Below are 20,453 nucleotides of genomic sequence, written 5' to 3' on the forward strand. Positions count from 1 at the left end.
ATTTTATTTTCTAATAAAAAGAACAATTGCAATGGAAGCACATTGGAGCTTTTATTGCTGATTTCATGGTTGAGATGACACATAGTAATAGAGTTACATTATCAGGGAGCTACTTCAGCTATGACAAGGTGGTGCATTCTGTACGAATGAGCTCTTCTGTGCACAGGGCTGATCTGAGGAACTACACTCACACGCTGAATTAGCCTCTTATACCTGCTGTTCTTCACTCACACAAAGATTGAATCGTTTCCCTGGCAAATAAGTGACCGACTGAGTGGTAACTGGGCTCAAACAGTCGACGCATTGAGTTCTTATAATGAAACAGCTCAGAGATAAGACAGAAGACTTAGTTTTGATCTCTCACCTCTCTTCCCTCCTTGCTTGTATAAAGCTGCTGCCAGTGCAACAGCCTGTTTTTCACGTTATGCACCTCTCTTCTTTCATCATCCCTCATCTCTCTCATCCCTCTATCAGCAAAGAGACAAATCTCAAGTCCCTGGAACAAGAACCTCCCCTGGCCATTAATAACATTTATTTTATATACAGAGAGCAGCGACAACAGATGGCCAGCTCATTTAATCTTTGCTGTCTTCATTTAATGGGCCCACAGAACATATCTGTAAATCATTTAGGGTCCAGAGATTAAAACGGATAAGATAAAAAGAAACTGTCTCTGCAGATTTTGATGGAGGGTTTGTTGTTCTACAAAAATCCTTCGGCTCTAGTTTTGTGTTTCTGTCTTTCTTTGAAAGTAAGAAATATCTTACCTTGTGATGATTGTGTACAAATCGTGGAGCGTGAACATAATCGGCATGTGATGAAGCCCAAACAAAAACTGTCAATTCTCAGCTTAAGCTGCTGTGAGATAAGTAGCTGAACAACAGTGTTTTGATGAATTAAACTGAGTCTGTAGAATATATCGGGTCCAGATTTAACACCTAAACTCTCCATTTTAGATTTACACACCACATAAACAGAATACAGTTAGGAAAGATATTGCTGACACTGACCTTTGTTTACTGCTTGCAATGCGAGTCTACTCCCTTGGGAGACCAATAAACCAAAATTCATTAATTTGATTAAAGAATTGTCCATAATTTTCCCCCCAGCAAAAACAAGGTTTGGGGACCTTTTATGTAAAAATATTGAGGGTGTGGATGGAAGTGATGTGATGGATGTTGCGGACAAAGTATAATCCTAAATGTTCGGTCCTTATTGTATTGTTCCCTATGAACAATGTCTTTGAGCAATGACATACAAATAATACAATTAAGTTTTGAATAGAATAAAGAAGCTAATTTTAGTTTTTATTCTTGAGTTTTTTCTTATGTATTGATTCATTTTGTATAATTGTCCAAGTATTCATATTGGATATTTATGTGCTTGCCTTGGACAGTATCACTCCTGTTTGATGAGAATAATTTGTTTCTTTGTTCTCAAGAACAATCTGAAAATGTTAACAAAGATACTGCTGTAAAAAAAAAACCTCACCCTTATGTTATTATACCAAGGACAAGTGATAAGTGGCACCATGTGGCCACAGTGTGTTTTTTTCCTTTTGCGGTCATTTTCTGTGGTCAGGCTTCTGTGTGTGAGCCAGAGTAACTGTATTATCTCTTCTGTTGCTCTACTGAGATCCAACACATGCAGATAATACATTTTCATTATCTCACTCTAACGCTCCGTGGTGCTCCCACACACTGATGGATACACAGGCTCAGTCGATTCCCATAAAAGCAAGCACACAAAAAGTGTCAGGTTATGTCGGACACTGAGTATCTCTGCTATGAAAAACACAAACAGACAATGACTGGAAAGCCCAATGTTGTTGATACCATCAACCATCAGCTGACGAGAAATCAGTGGTAAATGTTCAAAAAGTGTCACTTGATTACACTTTTCTGTTTAGTTACATTGGGCAGTCCTGCCTTTGACAATTTTCATAGACCTGTTTTTAAAGTATCCTGAGAACTACTCGCTGACAAAGTGTGTGACAATGGATTGGATTGGTATAGGTATACAATTGAAGGTTACTAATTTTTTTCTACAACTAATTCAATACATTTTCATACCAACTTGCAATGATCAGTTTAAAACTGATTAGTAACCACGGTTTACTCAATGAACAGAAGATCAGCTGCAAATCCTATCTCCCCCTAATTTTGACCAAATTCCACAGATGTTCCCAGCAACACTTCCTAAAAAACTAATAAGATATTTAGATGTTCGGAGATGGTCTGTAAAATACACTCCAGTTCAAATCAAATATTAATAGACAAGCGAGTTATTTCTGTTTATAGAACAGTGGGCCAGATATTCTGCCCCACAAAAAGATGATCATCAGTGGTAAGTTGGCAGTCTCTTAGAGAAAAGCTGTCGTGGTGCCATGAGAAAACAACTGGCTGTGAGTGTTGTTTCTCATCGTGGGCATGAAATCAGTCTGCGCCGAAGAGAAACTAGTACAAACAGGACAAATCTGACTGTCAGCGATAATCAGCGCTGCATAATGTGCTGCACCGCTCATTGCTTTGTTTTCACTGTCTGAATAACAGCTACCATCTAGACTGGGCTGTTAGCTGTCACTGCTGATAATGTTTTACATATTTCTTAGAGAAAACAAACACACGCACACGTACACACTGCTACACACACAGACACACACACACACACACACACACACACACACACACACAAGCGCGCCCAAGCTTTCCCACCGGCTCAGGTTGTAATCAGAAAGCTACAATGGGCACAAAATAAGATTGAAGAACACTTTATTGTGTTACAAAGACTAAAATATGAAAAACAAAGATAAAATATGTACATCCATAAAGCAATAAAATTATTATTATATTTAAAACAAAGTGAACAAGTGTGGAAGGATTTAAAATCATGTTTGAAAACAGCTACAAAGAGACAAATGAAACCTGATGCCAACATCCAAACCCATGTGGCCTCTCAGTGACTGCAGTCAGAGCAGAGTGTACTATGTCGCTGTGTCTCTGTTTCAAGGCTCAGGAGCAGTGGGAGTAGATTGAGGTGGATGAGCGTAAACAATTTCAGAAATTCGAGAAAATAAATTCACACGGTTTTGGTCAAAAAGTGTTGAAAGTCTTTCCGCTTATTGTTAAAGATCATCTTCTTTTTTCAGAGGTCTTCTCCAGCACCCAGTCAATAACCTTTAGTGACAGAAAATATGATTTAAAAAGTGAGACTTTACAAAAGTTCACTTTTAGGACGCTTAAATCAGGCGGAGACCCCCCGGTGTTTGGTGGCATTACCTGTTTGACGTTGCTGCTGGCTGCCTTCTTCATCTCATCATGCAGGCCCCGAGATGTCTTAAGATCCTGGGATCAAACAGAAGGAATCACTCACACTGAAACAGTGAGGTACATTCACATGAGCTCCACATCAAACATTTTAGGTCACAAATGAACTCATTTTGACTGGAGAGAGGATTTAAATTGCAGGCAGGTGCATAGTATGTGAGATGGAAATTACACATTACTTACAACTGTGGTGGAAAATGCATTTACTCTTCTGTACTTCAGTTGCTATGTATTTTAATTTCCTGTCTACTTAAGAACATTTCAGAGGAGGGACTGTACTTTTTACTCTCCTACAATTGTCTGATTAAACAATTTTTACAGGCTATTTGTTCAAAACAAACAAACAAAAAATTGAAATCAAGTGGCCACTGATGCAGGAAAGAGCTGAACGCAGGCAAGTGAAGTCAAATATCTTTGTGTTTTTCTGTACAGTAGGTTTATTTTTATCCTTGGCGAGCAAACAAAACCATATGTACTCCCAGATGCATGCTGGTCCTGAAGTGCCTGTGGTTCTGCCCAGTTCTTACAAAACAACAGAAAGAGTAAGCAAAACATAACTTACCCAAATAAAGAAAATAACTGAACATATTATAAATTGTTCCAACGCTACTCTCCGCCGCTCTATGCTCTACTTTAAGTTGCTATACAGTAACATTAAAATACATGTAAATGCATCAAACAGAATAACACTGAAACTACATTTAACTACTAATACTGACATACTTTTACTTTTACTTAACAACACAGAAAGACTTTTACTTGCAAAAACTATTTTTCATTTAGACAATGCTACTTTTACTGACTGTGTATAGAACATTGGAGTGTTTTTCCACCACTGCAGTCAATTTAGGTCAGTGTTTATAATTATATATTTTATCAAATAAATAACATCGGATGGGGATTCAGCAGGATGCAAAAGATAAATCAGATAAAACAGTTGCTATTGGAGAAACTGTCTCTTCCTATCATTGAGTTAATCTGGTGAGGATTAATAACCAAATATTCAATACCTCAGCACATGTCCTGGACGCACATGGACTCATACAAACAAAGAAAAGTGTCAAATAAAAGAAAAGCACTGACTGTGTGTGGGCAGTAAAAAGACTAACCTTGAGATAGAATTTGGAGATATCAAACAGTCTTTTCCTGCAGGCCTCAAAGCACTGATGCTCGGCAGCGATCCCATGATGTTTGAGTGTTTTAACTACAACCTCCTGCAACATCTGAGGACACAAAATGACAGACACACACATACTTTTGTATTTGCACAATTGTGAAAACATTAACACCACCTAATGCTAATTCAGAGAAACTAATTTTAGCATGGATCTCTTTTTTTTTTTTAAGGAAAGGATGTCAAAATGTCTTGACTTTCGGGGGACATCCGTGCACAGAACCTTTACATCACAAGGCGAGCGCGCAGGAAAAAACATACAAATATCTCACTGGTAGCGTCAAGAGGGAAAACACATCCCTGAAATAAATAGATCCGCCTTTAATCTTGTCACAGCAACTGTTCTGAGGAAACACTATAAATTATTGTGAGGAATCACTGGTGCCACTCAGTCTCACGAGGAGTAGAAAGGCAGCTTTTAATCTCTGTCCTGAATAAACTGCTATCATTATTTCTGAATAGGGCCAACTGTTCTTTCTCATACTTGGGTTTGGATGATAAGCCTGTTTGCATAGTAATCGCAAATCAGAACAAGTCAAGGTCAGGATGCAGATTGTGAGCTGGAGACAATGTGAAACAGCATGAAGGGTGGGTTGTATGTTTGTGTGTGTTTGTGCATGTGTCCAAGTATGTGTGTGTGCAGGTTCATCCACTTGCATGTGACGTGAAAAATGAGAAAGAAGTGTGTGTGTGTGTGTGTGTGTGTGTCTGTGGAGGCAGCAGGTAATATGGTAATAGTGTAGTTGTTAATGCATTTCTACCACAACATTATGATGCAACCCACACATTCACAGTGATCCCATGCAAAACAGTTATCTCTGGTGGAGCTCCTGGAAAAATTCTCATCTGTCACAGAGGGGCTGTGTGTGTGTGTGTGTGTGTGTGTGTGTGTGTGTGTGTGTGTGTGTGTGTGTGTGTGTGTGTGTGTGTGTTAGTGTGTGTTAGTGTTTGTGTGTGTGTGTGTGTGTGTGTGTGTGTGTGTGTGTGTGTGTGTGTGTGTGTGTGTGTGTGTGTGTGTGTGTGTGTGTGTGTGTGTGTGTGTGTGTGTGTGTGTGTGTGTGTGTGGTGGTGAGAGTGGCAATTACACATTTAGCTGTTTTCATATTATAGCGTAAAAAGTGAAAGAATTATTTTTTGAAAGGTTGTGCTTATACTGAAAAACTGTGGTTTACTGCTTGAGCCTTTTACTTGAGCTTGAAATTTTTGTAACTCCAGCCTCCAGTTATTACAACATTGTACTTGACAAAATAATTGTTAAGATCTTGGTTGCATACAGAACCACCAGGACTGTTGTGGTAGGGGGAATATAATTACAAAATATAACAAATAACGGGATGTTCGGTATACTGTGGTGAATCATACCCTTCCAGCAAACTCTATTTCCATCATCAGTAGTTTACCAACTAGTATTAGTAACTACTGCTGTTTTCAGAGGGCACCTTGAACAAAGAGCTCCTGCCTTCATTAGCAGATTTATTTTGCCCTCGCCACTAGGGAGCAACTTCAGCCTGTCAAACAGAGGCAAAGTGCCCACAGCAGGCAAACAAACCAGGCTCCTTGTCTATTTGACTTAAGATACTGTGGAGATGGTGACCCCTGCTAGTTGACCTACTGCAGTTCACTTAATTTATGTGTGCTGAGATGTGCTGCTAGGAGAAAGGCAGAGAACAAGAGCTTAGCATGTAGTACCAGTGGCCAGAGTTTTCAAATTAAAACAAAATATGTAATACATTTTAATTTCTCGACACTTACATAACTTTCTATGTGAAATTACTAACCTACATCTAAATTAACGCTCGCTAGAATATGATTTTGTGCCTTTAAGCTCTGTGAGAGATGTAAAACGTAGCATAACTCTGTACAAATACTGTACAATGTGTAATCATGTATAATGTGTTGTTGTTTAGTTACTGATCATGTGAAGTGAAATATGACAAAAACCCTTGCAACTCTATTCCTTAGAGGTTCATATGAAGTGCTTTTAATTCCTCCTGTAAACCTTTACCAGAATGTTAATGTACTTGAAATCCACAAAGATTTGAGCTTGGCATGCTGTGATGAGAACTTGTTCCCATGGTTACAATTATTCCACAAGTTATTTCTGAAGCATAAATGGTTTACAAACAACAACAATAACAACAAAACACATAATAATTGTATCTTTGATAATTAAACAAAAAACAGACCTCACAAAGTACAAGACACAAACACACTCACCCTGTTGTGCTTCTGGGAGCGTGACTCTTTGGCAGCTTTGTCCTCTGTTTGCACATGATGAGTCTGCTGTTGAGGTTTAGGTTTGTCAGCAGAGGGAAGAGCTGCCAATCCTGGAGATTAGTGTCAGGAAAATGTACAAGGCATTACTATCATGGCAACAACAGAAAATTGTTGTATTAACAAATTAAGAGCTCAAAATTAAGGCAAACTCACATATAAAACAATGCGGTGCCGAATTAAAAATAAAACGTCTCTAAAATGAGATTCCACTAATTCATTAGAGCTCACATAGGTGTTTTCACTTATTGTGCATAATTAGACCTCCTCTCAGGTCTAACTGAGTTTAAGTGACGTTTCCATGGTGCTCGGTGACCTCATGAAAATCCCTCCGCCCAACACTCTTCCTCTTTTGAGCGCATATTGTTTTGAGAAGAAGTAACTGCTATGTCATACAGCTTTGTGTCAAAAGATACGAAATATTCCTTTAAACAGAGGTTTTATCAGCCAGAATAAAAAAACACCTGTGTGAAAGAGCAGGGCCTTTAAGTCTTAACAAACGTTCAACAGTTTTATGCCTCATAAATTTCATGGTCAAGCAGTAAAACTGGAACTGCCTTTTTCTTTTTTACTACAGCAGACATTTTGACTTGTTCTCTAGCAAAAAGCATATGTTAGTAATAACATTAACAATGGCTCCATTCTGTTCAAGAGTCTCAGTAAGCACAATGTGGTAATCGAGTGATTTCATTGTTAGCTTTTTTTTTTTTTTTTTAAGTATATTTTTTGGCGTTTTTGCCTTTATTTGATAGCACATAGTGAGATAGACAGGAAATGGGGGAGGCAGAGAGAGGGGGAATGACATCCAGGAAAGGTCTGCCCGACACGGGATTCGAACCGGGGACGCCTGCGTTGAGGACTGTAGCCTCTACATGGGGCGGCTGCTCTAACCACTGCGCCACGCACCACCCCGTGGATCTCTTTTTTAAAGGACAGGATGTCAAAATGTCTTGACTTTCAGGGGACATCCTTGCACAGAAACTATAATGAAACTTAAATCTGTATGTTGTCACAAAAGGTTTGGAATTACTTCACTGTTTGTAAATTGATACTGTCTGACATGTAGCGCACAAACAAGTTATATTTTTCATATTTCAAATGTCATTTGGCAGGAATCCATTTGAAATAAGCCCATGGGCAGAAACTGTAGAAGAATAAAGGAGAAGAAATTATAGGCTCTTTCCATGCTAGGATGAGTGTTTTTTTTTTTACCTGAGGATGTCCGTTTCGTGGCTGAGGAGGAAGAAGAGCTAATGGAGGAAGACGTGGACTGGGATCTGCTCGGCTGCTGTCTCAGAGACCTGATGACAGGATGTGTCCCACTGCTGCCGCTGCTCTGAGAACAGAGGGAGTCGCTGCTCTCCGACTTCACCAACCTGGTTCATTCAGACAAACAGAAGGTTTGACACAAAGACAGTAAACATTACCAACACTAAAGTTTCCCAGACCTTGGTTCAAACCAGGGGAATATATTGTCACACCTTTTGCGAGGATAACCTCCAATAATGTCCATGTCCCAGGACCTGCGCTTGAGTCGAGCTACATCTGCGTTCTGCAGAGTCTCTCCGTCGGGCACACTTCCTGGTTCTGACATCACAGCAGGCGAGGGAGCTGGACTGAGAGCGAAGGGAAGGGCACATGGCTCTTTGGAGCAGGTGGTTTGAGTCTCGTGGCGAATCAGACGAGACTGGAGCCGCACAAAGGCCTGGTCCCGATCCAAGGAGCGCTGATTGTCCAGGCAGAAACTATACGGAAAAATAAAAAGAATACAAAGTGTAAATGTCAATAATATACATAAATATTAAATAGACCGATTTGGTTTGATGACAGGCGAATGCTTGGATTCTTACTCTATGCCGTGGAAATGTGATGCTGAGGCCTTGCTGAAGGGCATCTGGCTGACTCTCCGAGGAGAGAGGTCTGGTGACATCTGAAACACATTAATCCTGAACAGACAGAGAGTGCAGAAGGACAGACAGAGTGGAGGTGGGGAATAAAAGAAGAAAGGGGGAGAAAAAAAATGAAAACTTGTCATAGAAAACGTTTTGTCTCGCTTCTCAATTCAATATAGCTTTTCATTCAACTACAGACTAATTTTACTAATCAAAATACATAATTTAGTCTGACAGGACTGTTAGTGCAACTGGATGACTGATTTTTTTCACCCAAGTCAATAATTCTCCCGAGAAGGTTTTAAGAAACTGTTAAAGGCTTATGATCATAATCAAATCATTATAGCCTCATTAAATTTATGTCACTCAGAGCCATCTTAGAAACAAACACATAAACCACACCGTTTATACTGTTTATCTGACTGCAGTTTGTGTGTATTTATGAGAAAATGTAGTGAACATCTTCCTGCACCGACTCCATTCATTCATTTCCATCTTTGCTTATGACACTGTCAATGACTGTCTATGCTCCTGTCTGTTTGTGGGGGTGGCTGCTCCTGTGCATATATTTCTAGGGTTATGTTTGTGAAGTGATGCTTAGATATATAAAATTTAATTCAGATAACACAGCCATCTGATCATCTTTGATCTGATGTCAAGGTGCTGCTCAGCATGGAGCCAGAGGAGACTGAACGTACCCTCTATTGATAGTCAGTAGCTGTAGCTCTGCAGTAGGCAAACCATCAGATGTAAAGTGTTTCAGAAGCTCTTTGGCATCTAGTGGAGCAGAGGAGGCCTTTTGACTGTCTTTAGGACCCAGCAGGCTGTCACTGGAGCCTGGACCTAACAGTCCAAATCTGAGACAAAAAAAAAATAGTGTTATGATTAGACACAGTACAATAAAAATTAAGGTTTTACTTGGGGCAGAATTGGCCAAACAAAGACACTACCCCCAGAAGGGCTGCGCAATATTGGTGCGATTGACTATCTAATATTCCATTCACTGTTCATATAGTCTAGATGATATAAAGTTGTGTGCTGAAAACAAAGCCCAGAATCTGATCTGAACTGAAAGCCATATGCATAAACATACACAAAAGACTGTTATTACATCTGCAAAGTCATATCAAATCTTACATTTAACTTTACAGAAAATATGCTGCATTATAACATGCATTGTTGACTGCATATGATATGCGTTTATCCTTATCATAATATGACATTTTGGCCATATGGCTCAACCCAAACCCAAAATATAACTACTTACCTCCTCTTCTGCTGTCTCCTCTGCAGGTTTTCTATGTTGTGGAGGACGCCTCTCTCAGGCCAATCAGACGGCTGTAGGGAAGGCGTCTGAAAACCTACAACAACAAAACAACAGGGATCACACTTAACACATGACACACTGAACACAGAATTATAAAGGTCTGTTGACAGTGCTTAACCTGGAAATTCCCATTGACAAGATTGTGTCTTAAAAACAATTATAACAGCATTAAACATTTTTGTATGAGTGCAATGCAGTGATTGAAAATATGACTGGTATTTCAAAAAATGTACACAATGTCTCCGGCTCCTCAATTTAGCTGATCTCCATTAAAACTGCAGTCACAGGGTGCTTCATATTATAAATTTTAGAAAACAAAAAGTACACTGCGCACCCAGTCGGTTTAATACTAAATGAGCCTTCAACTTGTCAAGTCCTGTTGGCTTTAGTTGTCTCACGTGGACATGTTTAAAAATACAAAGTAATTGTTCAGCCTCAGTTGCTTTTATATGGTTTGATGCTGCTTGAACAATAAGCTGGAGCTCACAGTAGCTGATGTGATGAAAGAGCAGAGGACCGAGTTATAAATTATTTTAAACACACCTTAACACAACACCTTAAGGGAAATTAAATGCAGTACTGCGGGGAAAAATCAGTAAGACTTTATACATTTTAGAACAGAGGAGAAACTACACAGCCGATTTTCAGCATTTTCTACCAGCATCAGTCGACTCGAGTGTGGCGCAAGCATTCACAAACAAACCTAACAGTGCCCTTTCTATCAGTTCACCCTACAGAATAGGTGCCATGTACTGTGTGATGGATTGTAAGTGTTATCCCAGTTTTCACTAGAGCCAGGTCGGCACACACTGAACTCTTGGCAGATGAGACTGGGAACACATTAAATATCAACAGTGGAGCTACCAGTATATCAGCAGCCCCGCACTTTCTTTATGTTTGGGCAGGAGGAGTGCATGTTATCTCCAGGATGACAGAACTGTGATAAATCTATACAAAACAGGTTCACTGGTGAAACAAAGGTGTTGATGATGGCCGGAGGCCCAAAGTATATCATACGAAGAGACTGAAGGTCTCCGGCAGTTTGACAGCCTACACAGTCATTGTACCCTGAGGGGCTGCAGTCACATATGCAAGACATTCTTTATGAATGGTTGAAGCTATTTATTGCTGTAAATGACGTCTCTGGACCCGAGGGTGTGCATGTGTACCTGTGTCATGTTTACACCTATCATTACTTCTGTTTTTGAAGCCCACTGCCCCTGTCAGACTTCAAGCGTATCCTTTGAGGCTGTGGGCAGCTGAAGCGTACAACCAGCATACAACATAGACCAGGAGGATGCACACAAAGGCGATAATGTGAACAAATGGCAGGTTGCTGGCAAACACATCGGTCTACTCTATTCTAAGGCTGTTACACACTGGCTGGGGCAACGCCTGAATCTAGCAGCGTAGATAATTACACAATAAACATTATGATGGACAGTATTGTGCTGAGAGACTCAAAACGTAATTGGCAAACAATGTCACAGCATTTATGACATGAAAACTGCAGCTCTATTAGCCCTGCAGCTGCTCTTTTAAAAGTAATATCGCCCTCGCCGAGCACATGTAGCACTAGCTGCAGGCCTGGGCCTTGTTTTATTGCCAACTATTTATTTGCTCATTATTAGCTGGCACTGTTTCCTAAGACTGTCATTGTAGGAATGAGCCACGTAGTGAATACTGATGCTCTGCTGCACATAAATACGAATACAAACACGAATACGAATTACTTCATTAATCCCCAAAGGGAAATTCATTTGTCTGTCAGCTCTTCCACCATTTGCAGAAGAATCAAAAAGCCCGATGGCTAAGGCTACATAGGATCCTATATATTTCTCCGTCCTGTCACGGGCAAGTCAGAATACTGTTTTGATAAACATGTGAGCTGACATCAGTTGTTGATATCAGCTGTGGACTTGAACACAGTATTGTGAGATTTAAATTTTAGTGTTCACTCTGGCAATTATCTGGAATAATAATAAGGACCACTTCACATCTACAGATCCCATAATTTGAGTACAATGAGCTTTATTTGACTATGTCTTTTCAATGCTTTTGCTGCATTCAAGTCATCACTCAGACAGACGATAATTACAAGGAGCCAAGTCAGAGAACAAACATAAACAAATAAAAGTCACGTCTGCAGCCCGGCTGTAAACCAGAGAAATGAGAAAATTCAAACAAGGACATTTTCCACATGCAGTAAAGAACGTAACGCTTATGGTAAAATAATTAGAAGAGCCACAAACACAGGAAATTAGCTCTAGGTGATAATTATTAATGTATAATAATTATCACCATATATATAAATTCACCTGATATGCATATTCTAATAAAACCGCTCTAAAAGAAAAACTCCAAAAAATCTTAGAATAATATGTGGTAAGTAAGGGTGTCCCTGACTAAAGAACTTTCATAGTCCAATGAGATTTGTCAGATTTTGCCTTTAGTCGACTAATCATCGAATCAAGTTGTTTTTTCCCTCATTGATTCATCATCTCATTTGCGTCTTTTTCCGCTGCAGGGAAAAGAGATAAAACATCAATATAAACTAATTTAATTCTTCAGTTGGCATAAGATAACAATAACTGGTCATTCTCCATCCATCCTTTACCTTATCTCACTCATTAAGCTTGCATGCACGTCATCACCGTCTCTCTTTTGGGGAAAGTGTAGCAATGAGTATATAGAGAGAGTTTTTGCTGTGAATAATTGAGTGTGTATGGTGAATGAAAACGTGTAAGTCCCATCGTTTTGTGGGCATGATATGTGTATCAGTGCTTGTATAGCCGGTTTAGGGGTCTAGTGTCACAGCACCATGGACAGTGTGTGTATACAGGTGCTTCGATCGATAAGCAGAGAACGCTCTCTTAGTTTGATCTTATGAATAAAACCTTCTGCCTGAATTCAATTTTTCCCCACACAAGGGGAAACGATGCGAAGTGAGGAGAGACAGAGAGAGAGAGAGAGAGAGAGAGAGAGCGACAGGTAGGGTTGGGCATCGTTTAGATTTTAGCGATTCCGATTCTCTATATCGATTCCGGTTCTAAACGATTCTCGATTCCGATTCTTTGAGGTGCAGGTCAACAGGTCACAACTTACTTCACAGGATATTTTTTTATTTGACAAACTCTTCACACAGGCCATTTTTGCATGCATGCTTGGACTTCAAACATACATCTTACACGGCTTGTAAGACCTCCAAAAGGCCTCCAAAAATAGATTTTGCCAACTATGGTATTCAATTAAAAGGGAGGGTCCCTAACTGTAACTGAAACTTGGCAAGCAGTCTAACATACAAAGAGCTGCAGAACAGGTGACTGTATATGCAACAAAATAAAACAAACACTGGAGCAGTCATGATGATAAATCAAAAACTGTTTTTGTTTAAGAAGATAATCATGTCTGCCTTCTCAGGCTGAGGAGGTCTGTACACTAGTGACGCGCGGTGCGGGTCAAGAAATGTTTACTTTATTTGTGGTGCGGGGCTCGGTGGGGCGGGTCATTAAAAACACTGATGATGAAGTCCAGAGTGTGTTATCAGGGGCGCGCTGATGTTGACGGGAAAGCCGGCGGAGGTGTGAGGGAACCGGGTGAGACGGCGGCTGGGCGCATCAGCAGAGCGGGGTTGGCTTCACTGAGAGCATCAGCAGAGCGAGGGGTCTGCTCTCTGCTCTCTCCCTCTCGCAGACCGGGGAGAGAGAGAGGCTGCGGCCGCGGCTGCTGCACTCGCTGCACTGTGACTCTCTCACTCCTCACAAGCTCCACACTGACAAGCTACCGGCAACACAGCGCCTCTGTCTGCCCTTTCAAAGTAAAAAGCCGCTGTCTGACGTTTAATAGCGGCGGGGATGGTTGTGAAAATAGATGCGGTGGTGCGGGGCGGGTCAAAATACTTCAAACTAGTGCGAGCGGAGTAAAACAAACAAACTAGTGCGGACATTTAGGAACCGATAAAAAGGATCGAAATGCAAACGGCTTCTTAACGATTCCGGAACCGGACGTTAGGAACCGGTTCCTATTTGGAACCGTTTTTCGGTGCCCAACCCTAGCGACAGGTGGCTCCTTCCCGACCCAAGACCTTTTCTCTCCCTCTGACCCTGCCGGCACAGAACAGCAACCTCTCAGCGAAGTAAAGTGAGATGTTCAGCAGCAGTGGGCACCCCCACATTGTCAGAATGGTACGACCTTTTATCCATAGCCACATTTTGCTAGGATTTGACGGAAAGGTTGGCAGTTGAATCAGACTTCTCCGAATCTAATTAACGAATCGTCAACTATTTCGGATCACCACCAGTGTAAAGTATTGAGTTAAAATAAAAACATAATTAGATAAATAGAGCTTTGATGTAACTGTGTTTTTTCTGTGAATTTGAGAAATTTAAAACTTTCACTAATAACTTTTTTTTAATTGTCATTAATTCAAAACAAAGAGTGTTAAAAAGTACATTTTTACTGGATTTAATGACAGTGGTGTGATGTAAGGTGTAGGTGTTTCATTGTGTCTACGTGACAAAAACTGACCATCCTACTATTGCATCTAGTGTACCTTTGAACAGATGTGGGGGGAAAAACTGTTGGATTGTTGTATTTTGTTTTTGGGCTCTGTCTCCTTCCATACCTGAGTTCGTGACAGGCTCCTGCTCGCGTGTCAGACAGGTGGCAGCAGAGGGCAGAGTGGAGTCGATCATCTTCAGATACTGCTCCCTGGCCAGGTTCAGAATGACCTTCAGGTCGTTGATGGGTATTGAGGTCGAGCCAGATGTTTCTTCTTTCTGTCCTGGACACACAAGCAGAGGGATGGTGGTTATTTTGCAGACGTTTCAGAATAAGCTTATGTCTCACTGGCAAACGGACAGCTGGTAGACGATTTTGGCATCACTGTTAATGTTAGATAATAAGTGGGTTTATGATTGATCCTCCTCCAAACCAGGAGTATATTCTTTTAATTAGCTTGAGGGTTTTTTAAACTGCACTTGGTAATTACACTTTGCTCACCTCAGTTAAAAGAAATGCACAGAGCTGGTGAGGTGGACGTGGATATTTTTATGGGTTCTTTTCTATAAAGCAACAATTTGGCCAAATGACAGTGTCATGTAAAAACTTTACTAAGTGTACAATTTTGTTACCTCCAATATAAATATACATATGTATATGCTGAATTGAATTTTAGTCAAAATAAATGTATATATTATCAGTTCGATTAAGACATACTGATTATCCTGAACAGCTGCAGCACATCAACAAAACCTGCAGAGTGCCGTGTACAATGGAGCCGTGGTTTTCATTCCAACAGTTGAGAATTAGATATCTATGGAAATGGAAACTGAGAAAAATGATAACTCAAATCCTTGGTATACACATGCATCAGCTTGTGTGCTTAGGCAGTGGACACACAAACCGGTTACAGTCTATGAGATGAGGACACTTGTGATTGTGCTGTCCCTCTCTCTGTCTCTCTCTCACACACACACACACACACACGCACGCACACACACACACACTTTAATACTTCTAACTTTTGAAACTTATAAGGATGTGCCTTTTCCCGAGTTAATGCCAAGTCAGGATATATTGCGATGAATTTCATTAAGGCCTGTGGACTGTCAGGCCTCTTCATTCTGCTCGTGGCCTTTTCAAAGAATAGTCCTCACGCTTTTCTTAAGTCTGAAGAATTTCACTGCATTTCCTTTAATCTGGCTCCACTCCACTGGTGTTTCACTATCTTTGCCTGCCAAGGAGACATTATGTGGGTCTGTAAAATAATTATATTTCAACAGAGTCTTCCAATGCACCAGCTTGTGCTGAGGGACGAAGAGAGCCAAGTGTTGACACTGACGACAGATCAAGACGTCTCAAATATCTTGAAGACAGTTGATCTCAACATAATTTATGTTAAACAAGCAACCGCGAGAACCCCGGGCAAATATTTTTTTCTGCCTGTGGGTGAGTGAATAAAACATGTATAGTTAGCGGCACAAGCACAGCAGTACATGGTCATACTTCACTAGTTTTGGAGAATATATTTTTTCAATTACAAATTTCAAGGCTGTGACTAAAGATAAGTTTCATTGTTGATTAATCCACAGATTATGTCTCAATTGGTATGATGTCGTATCAATATGTTCAAATACTTTTTAAGAATCAAATATATATATATAAAAAAAGATATCATTATACTTCTTTGATCCTCTAAGAAAAGGGTTCAGAATTAATATTAGCCCAGAGTGGTCCTGTTATGCTGCAGAAAGTGAATAAGATGAGAGGGTGGACAGGTGCTAATTAAAGAGGGGTGTGACTCATGTCTAAGGCAGGAGCCATGTTAAGGGTCAGGAAAGGGTTAACAACAAGAGGCCAACACATCTCTATTTAATGATCCCTGTAAAAATGAACATCCCTTGTGTGGCTGTTTTTCAATGATTTTTTAATTGGCAATCAATGATCCTGATAAAGACACACCACAGTAATTAGGTGAGAGAGAAAAAATCTGTCTGTCTGTGTTGTAATAATTCTGTTCAGATAAAACTCCCAAATCAGTAATCTCCTCTACTGAGCTGTGAGGGGGTCATTGCCCACTCCTGCTTGGGGGAATAATATTTTGACTGACGTAGCATAATGAGCTTAAGGTGCTGCACCGAGGGCTTGTCGGCAGTTTTATGATACGTCAACATGCAAGCAGTTAATTAAAGCACAGTTGCACCTCTAAAATATAACAAACACTGCGTCTCTCTGGCAGTGCGTGCAATCATTTGTCTGCATAATTCTCAGCTCTACACCGTTCACTGGGTGCTTCTTTTTCTCCAAAACTACTGTATATTGTATGTGATTTTGCAGCAGCTATTTAAATGTTGTACTGTACTTACTGAGATATTCTTTGAGTACCAGAGTCTGAACCTGGGTCACCTTCCTCTCTCTCTTCAGCAGGCTGTCTCCTTGGATACAGGGCAGAGGGCGGAGGATGTCGCCTACAGCTCCTCCTGATCGAAGAGGGACACATGGTAAAAAGGAAAAAAAAAATAGAGATAAATTGTAAATATCAATCTTACTGCTGTTGAATATGACTCAGTAATTCATTTTAGCATCGTTCTGGTGGGATCAGGGGCAACACAGAGGTTTTTTGGGAACTCGGCCCATAGGACAGTTTAGTTTAACTTGAATATACATGGAGAGCCTGCATTAAATACTGAGGGCAACACGAATGAAAGATATCATGAAGGGAGCTAACAGGCAGATGGTTCTCTGAAAATCACTCTCTGACGGCTGAGGGATCCAGTGTTTTGGTACAGAGTATGTGGCACCCGATAAGAATCAATGTAAAAACAACAGTGAGAGTTTTATGTTCTCATACACACAAAAGGAAAGGTGAGTTGGCGACAGGAATGGCCTACAAATCAATACTGATTGTGTGGACAAAGGTTTGTGTGATTGATATGACAGAGATGTTCACTGCCAGAATAATGAGTAGATGATTGGATATTTCTATTTACTGTCAGCTCCAGGTGTGGAGGTTTTTTTTGTGGTGGTAATTGCTATTGTTCAATAGCAATAGCAGATGAAACAGGAAACTAACTCGCATTGATTCATGTGGTAGGCTGTGTTTACACAATGTTTTTCTTTATATATATGAAAAAATGCTTTTCCAAACTGCGGAACCCTTTGTTACCATTGCCTTTATCAACATAGTTAATGTTGCATGACAAGCCAGTTTTGCTTATGACTGAAATGAACCCAAACATGAACCAGAAACTCTTTGGACCTCACAAGTTTTACACCACAAATAATTATAGTTTTGATCATATTTTTTTACTTTACTGATTCAAACCTCTAGCTTTTCCAACATTGCCATTGCTATGGGACATGACAGTTCACTGTGCAGTTCGAGTGATTAGATCAGATATACTTTACAAACTATTCAAATTCACATTTACAATGAGTGTACTGAGTGTGTAAGAAATTATAAAATTCCCTTTGAATTACATTAAATCCTTCGATCCAGACTGCACATAAGTCCTTGAAAAACCTCGGGAAAACCCTGTGACTGATCTTAGCCTCTTGTTGTCATTGACCATCTTTTGCTAAATCCCAAAACTTAAAGAGAAATACATAACTGGATTAACTTCTAAAAAGGCAACATTTGCAAAAATGTGGTTTGGGGATGATCCCGAAGTTAAATCCCTTACACTGAGAAAAGTAATGGCATAACAAGCTTGAAGCTGAAGCTTTGCCTTTGTTATTGGTTTCACATGACTGACAAGAATTGATATTCTGCTACCTTGTTGAATTTTGCTCTTTAACATAAAAATACAGTATTCATCCTTACATATAAATACAATCCATTAGAAATCACTCTGGTAGAATAACTCACAACCTACTGAGATATGCAACATGTGATTAGGTTTTACTAAGGTCACTATGGTACACTATGTCTCATTTCAAGGTCTTACTATAGCTATTACTCCAATATGTAAATGCTGGATGATGAATTACATCTGTAACTTCAAACACACACAGAAAGCGTGTGCTGCATGATGCAAAGGTGTATTAATGTGCTTATGTTCGGGTGCATCAACCATCAAGTGAGCATTTTAAGGATTTCAGTTTGTACTGAAAACTCTACCGTGACATTGCAGCAGTTACCTTTCAGAGTCCTGCTCTGCCTTTAAAAATATTTCAAATATGTCTCCTGAAGGTTGCATGAAATGTTAACAGCAGGGAGTCTCAGGAGGAAGCTCCACAATAGGTCTCTTGAATATCATATAAACCCAAAGAACATTAAAGGACTTTCATCACAAAAGACGCTTTAAGTTTAGAGAACAAACATACCAACAGTGAGAGATTTCCACTCCCACAGATGTCCATCAGTTCATCTACTCCCCATCGAACGGGGAAGTCCATATCACACTTCAAATTTTTGTTTAATCGTGTAACATCCATCACACAGCCATCCATACATTCACTCTACTTTCTCCTCCTATCCCCTTAATATCCCTTTCTTTCTCTATTTTAACTTAATGTGATCGCTCTTATTTTAGTGACGAAGAGGAGAGAAATGTGCAACAGTACAGTCATAACTTTATGTAGCTGTGAGATGCGAGGGAGGAGAAAAAGTGAGGAGGATCTCTTGAGTCAGAAATGGCCAGTGGCATTGAAGACACTATTTTTTGTAACACAGGTTAGCCTGATGAACAAGGACAGCCCTTCAACCTGTCAGTGAAGCCAGACTTCAACCAAGCTGAGGGTTAAGAGAAGAGAGAGGATGTGTGAAAGCTGTTTTTCTTTACAATGTGACAGAGAACAAAATTACTGCCACATGTTCAAAGGCTTCCTAAATCTGATTGAACAGAAGTTTTCAAACTGTGAGACACGTTACAAAGACACGCTTTGAGGTGAGAGGCATGCTGGTCCTATATAAACAAGAGGAAGTTAGTCATTGTAAAGGTGCGCCGCTGATTTAGCCTGCTCACTACTGTGGAGCGGCTGTGACACAAAGCTCGTGGCGGCAATTAAGGTAGTTAGTGTGAAATGCGTTCTCTTCCTATGTCTTCTCAAATCTGAACGCACAGACACAATGCATTGATTTTTTAGATTCAGTGTGACTCAGACTTTCCAAGGATACCGTTATCTCTGACAAGTTTAACAAATCCACTTATAGATAACATAGAAAAGTTGCTCAGGAAGCTTGAGAATAAGTCACTTTCAGAAAAGCAGTAAAATAAAGCAGTCCTGTGATAGTGTACTGGTATAGGCACCAACAGCTATTTCAGCATACTTTTCATAATGACAATTTGCCACAGTGTAAACAAATACAAGCGAAAAATTGAGGTATACATAAGGTAATATAAAGATGTCCTGACATTTGGCAGCACTGCCCTTTGAAAACTCCTGCAGTACAACATTTGGACAAAGGGGAGTTGTATAAACTTTTTTTTGTCAAGTGATCCCTCAGTTTAACAGATTCTGTTAGAACATGGTATAAAACCCACAGGTAATAAATGAAAGGCAACCGAAAACATTGGCAGTGTCAGACACACACCTCTTATTATGACAACATAATATATACTGTATACCTGATGATGACAGCCACTTCTCTCCCAGCAACCTGGTGATAGTTGCCATGGCAGCTGCCCCGTTATTTTGACTGTCTGAGTGCAACATCCTGACAGTGCAGGCTCCACACCTGACATCGTCTGAGCCCTGGACCAGCAGGAAGTAGTGAGCGTTTTCACCTTTCACCTCCACGGTCGGCGCTACTGTATAAAGCAGAAGGGGGGCAAGGTTACATCAGAAGTTAATGGACAAAAAAAAAAATATGCATCAGTTTTTTGTAAAATACAATGCTACTCCCTCTGTACAGCTTTTGTCTAATTTTGTCGTCACCTTTGCTCCATATAATTCTTCTCATTAAATTGTTCTTGTCAAGTGTATGATTATATACTTTACCTACTCCCTGATCCTTT

The 20,453-nt window shown here is 40.1% G+C and overlaps 1 protein-coding gene across 1 annotated transcript in view; it reads right to left on the minus strand.

The window, feature by feature from the left end:
• Positions 1-3,044: 3,044 nt before the first annotated feature.
• Positions 3,045-20,453, minus strand: part of mtbp (MDM2 binding protein) — a 35,582-nt gene continuing 18,173 nt past the window's right edge. The window contains exons 12-23 of the mRNA XM_083988935.1: positions 20,064-20,243; positions 16,860-16,973; positions 14,618-14,776; positions 9,934-10,027; positions 9,365-9,523; positions 8,625-8,720; positions 8,256-8,519; positions 7,987-8,150; positions 6,718-6,827; positions 4,436-4,549; positions 3,279-3,344; positions 3,045-3,176 (exon numbers count right to left, since the gene is read on the minus strand). Coding sequence (XP_083845061.1) covers positions 3,132-3,176; positions 3,279-3,344; positions 4,436-4,549; positions 6,718-6,827; positions 7,987-8,150; positions 8,256-8,519; positions 8,625-8,720; positions 9,365-9,523; positions 9,934-10,027; positions 14,618-14,776; positions 16,860-16,973; positions 20,064-20,243 — 1,565 coding nt within the window. The 3' untranslated portion in view covers positions 3,045-3,131. The remainder of the gene's footprint in view (positions 3,177-3,278; positions 3,345-4,435; positions 4,550-6,717; positions 6,828-7,986; positions 8,151-8,255; positions 8,520-8,624; positions 8,721-9,364; positions 9,524-9,933; positions 10,028-14,617; positions 14,777-16,859; positions 16,974-20,063; positions 20,244-20,453) is intronic.

Source organism: Trachurus trachurus (genome assembly GCF_905171665.1).
Source record: "Trachurus trachurus genome assembly, chromosome: 16".
Taxonomy (NCBI): domain Eukaryota; kingdom Metazoa; phylum Chordata; class Actinopteri; order Carangiformes; family Carangidae; genus Trachurus; species Trachurus trachurus.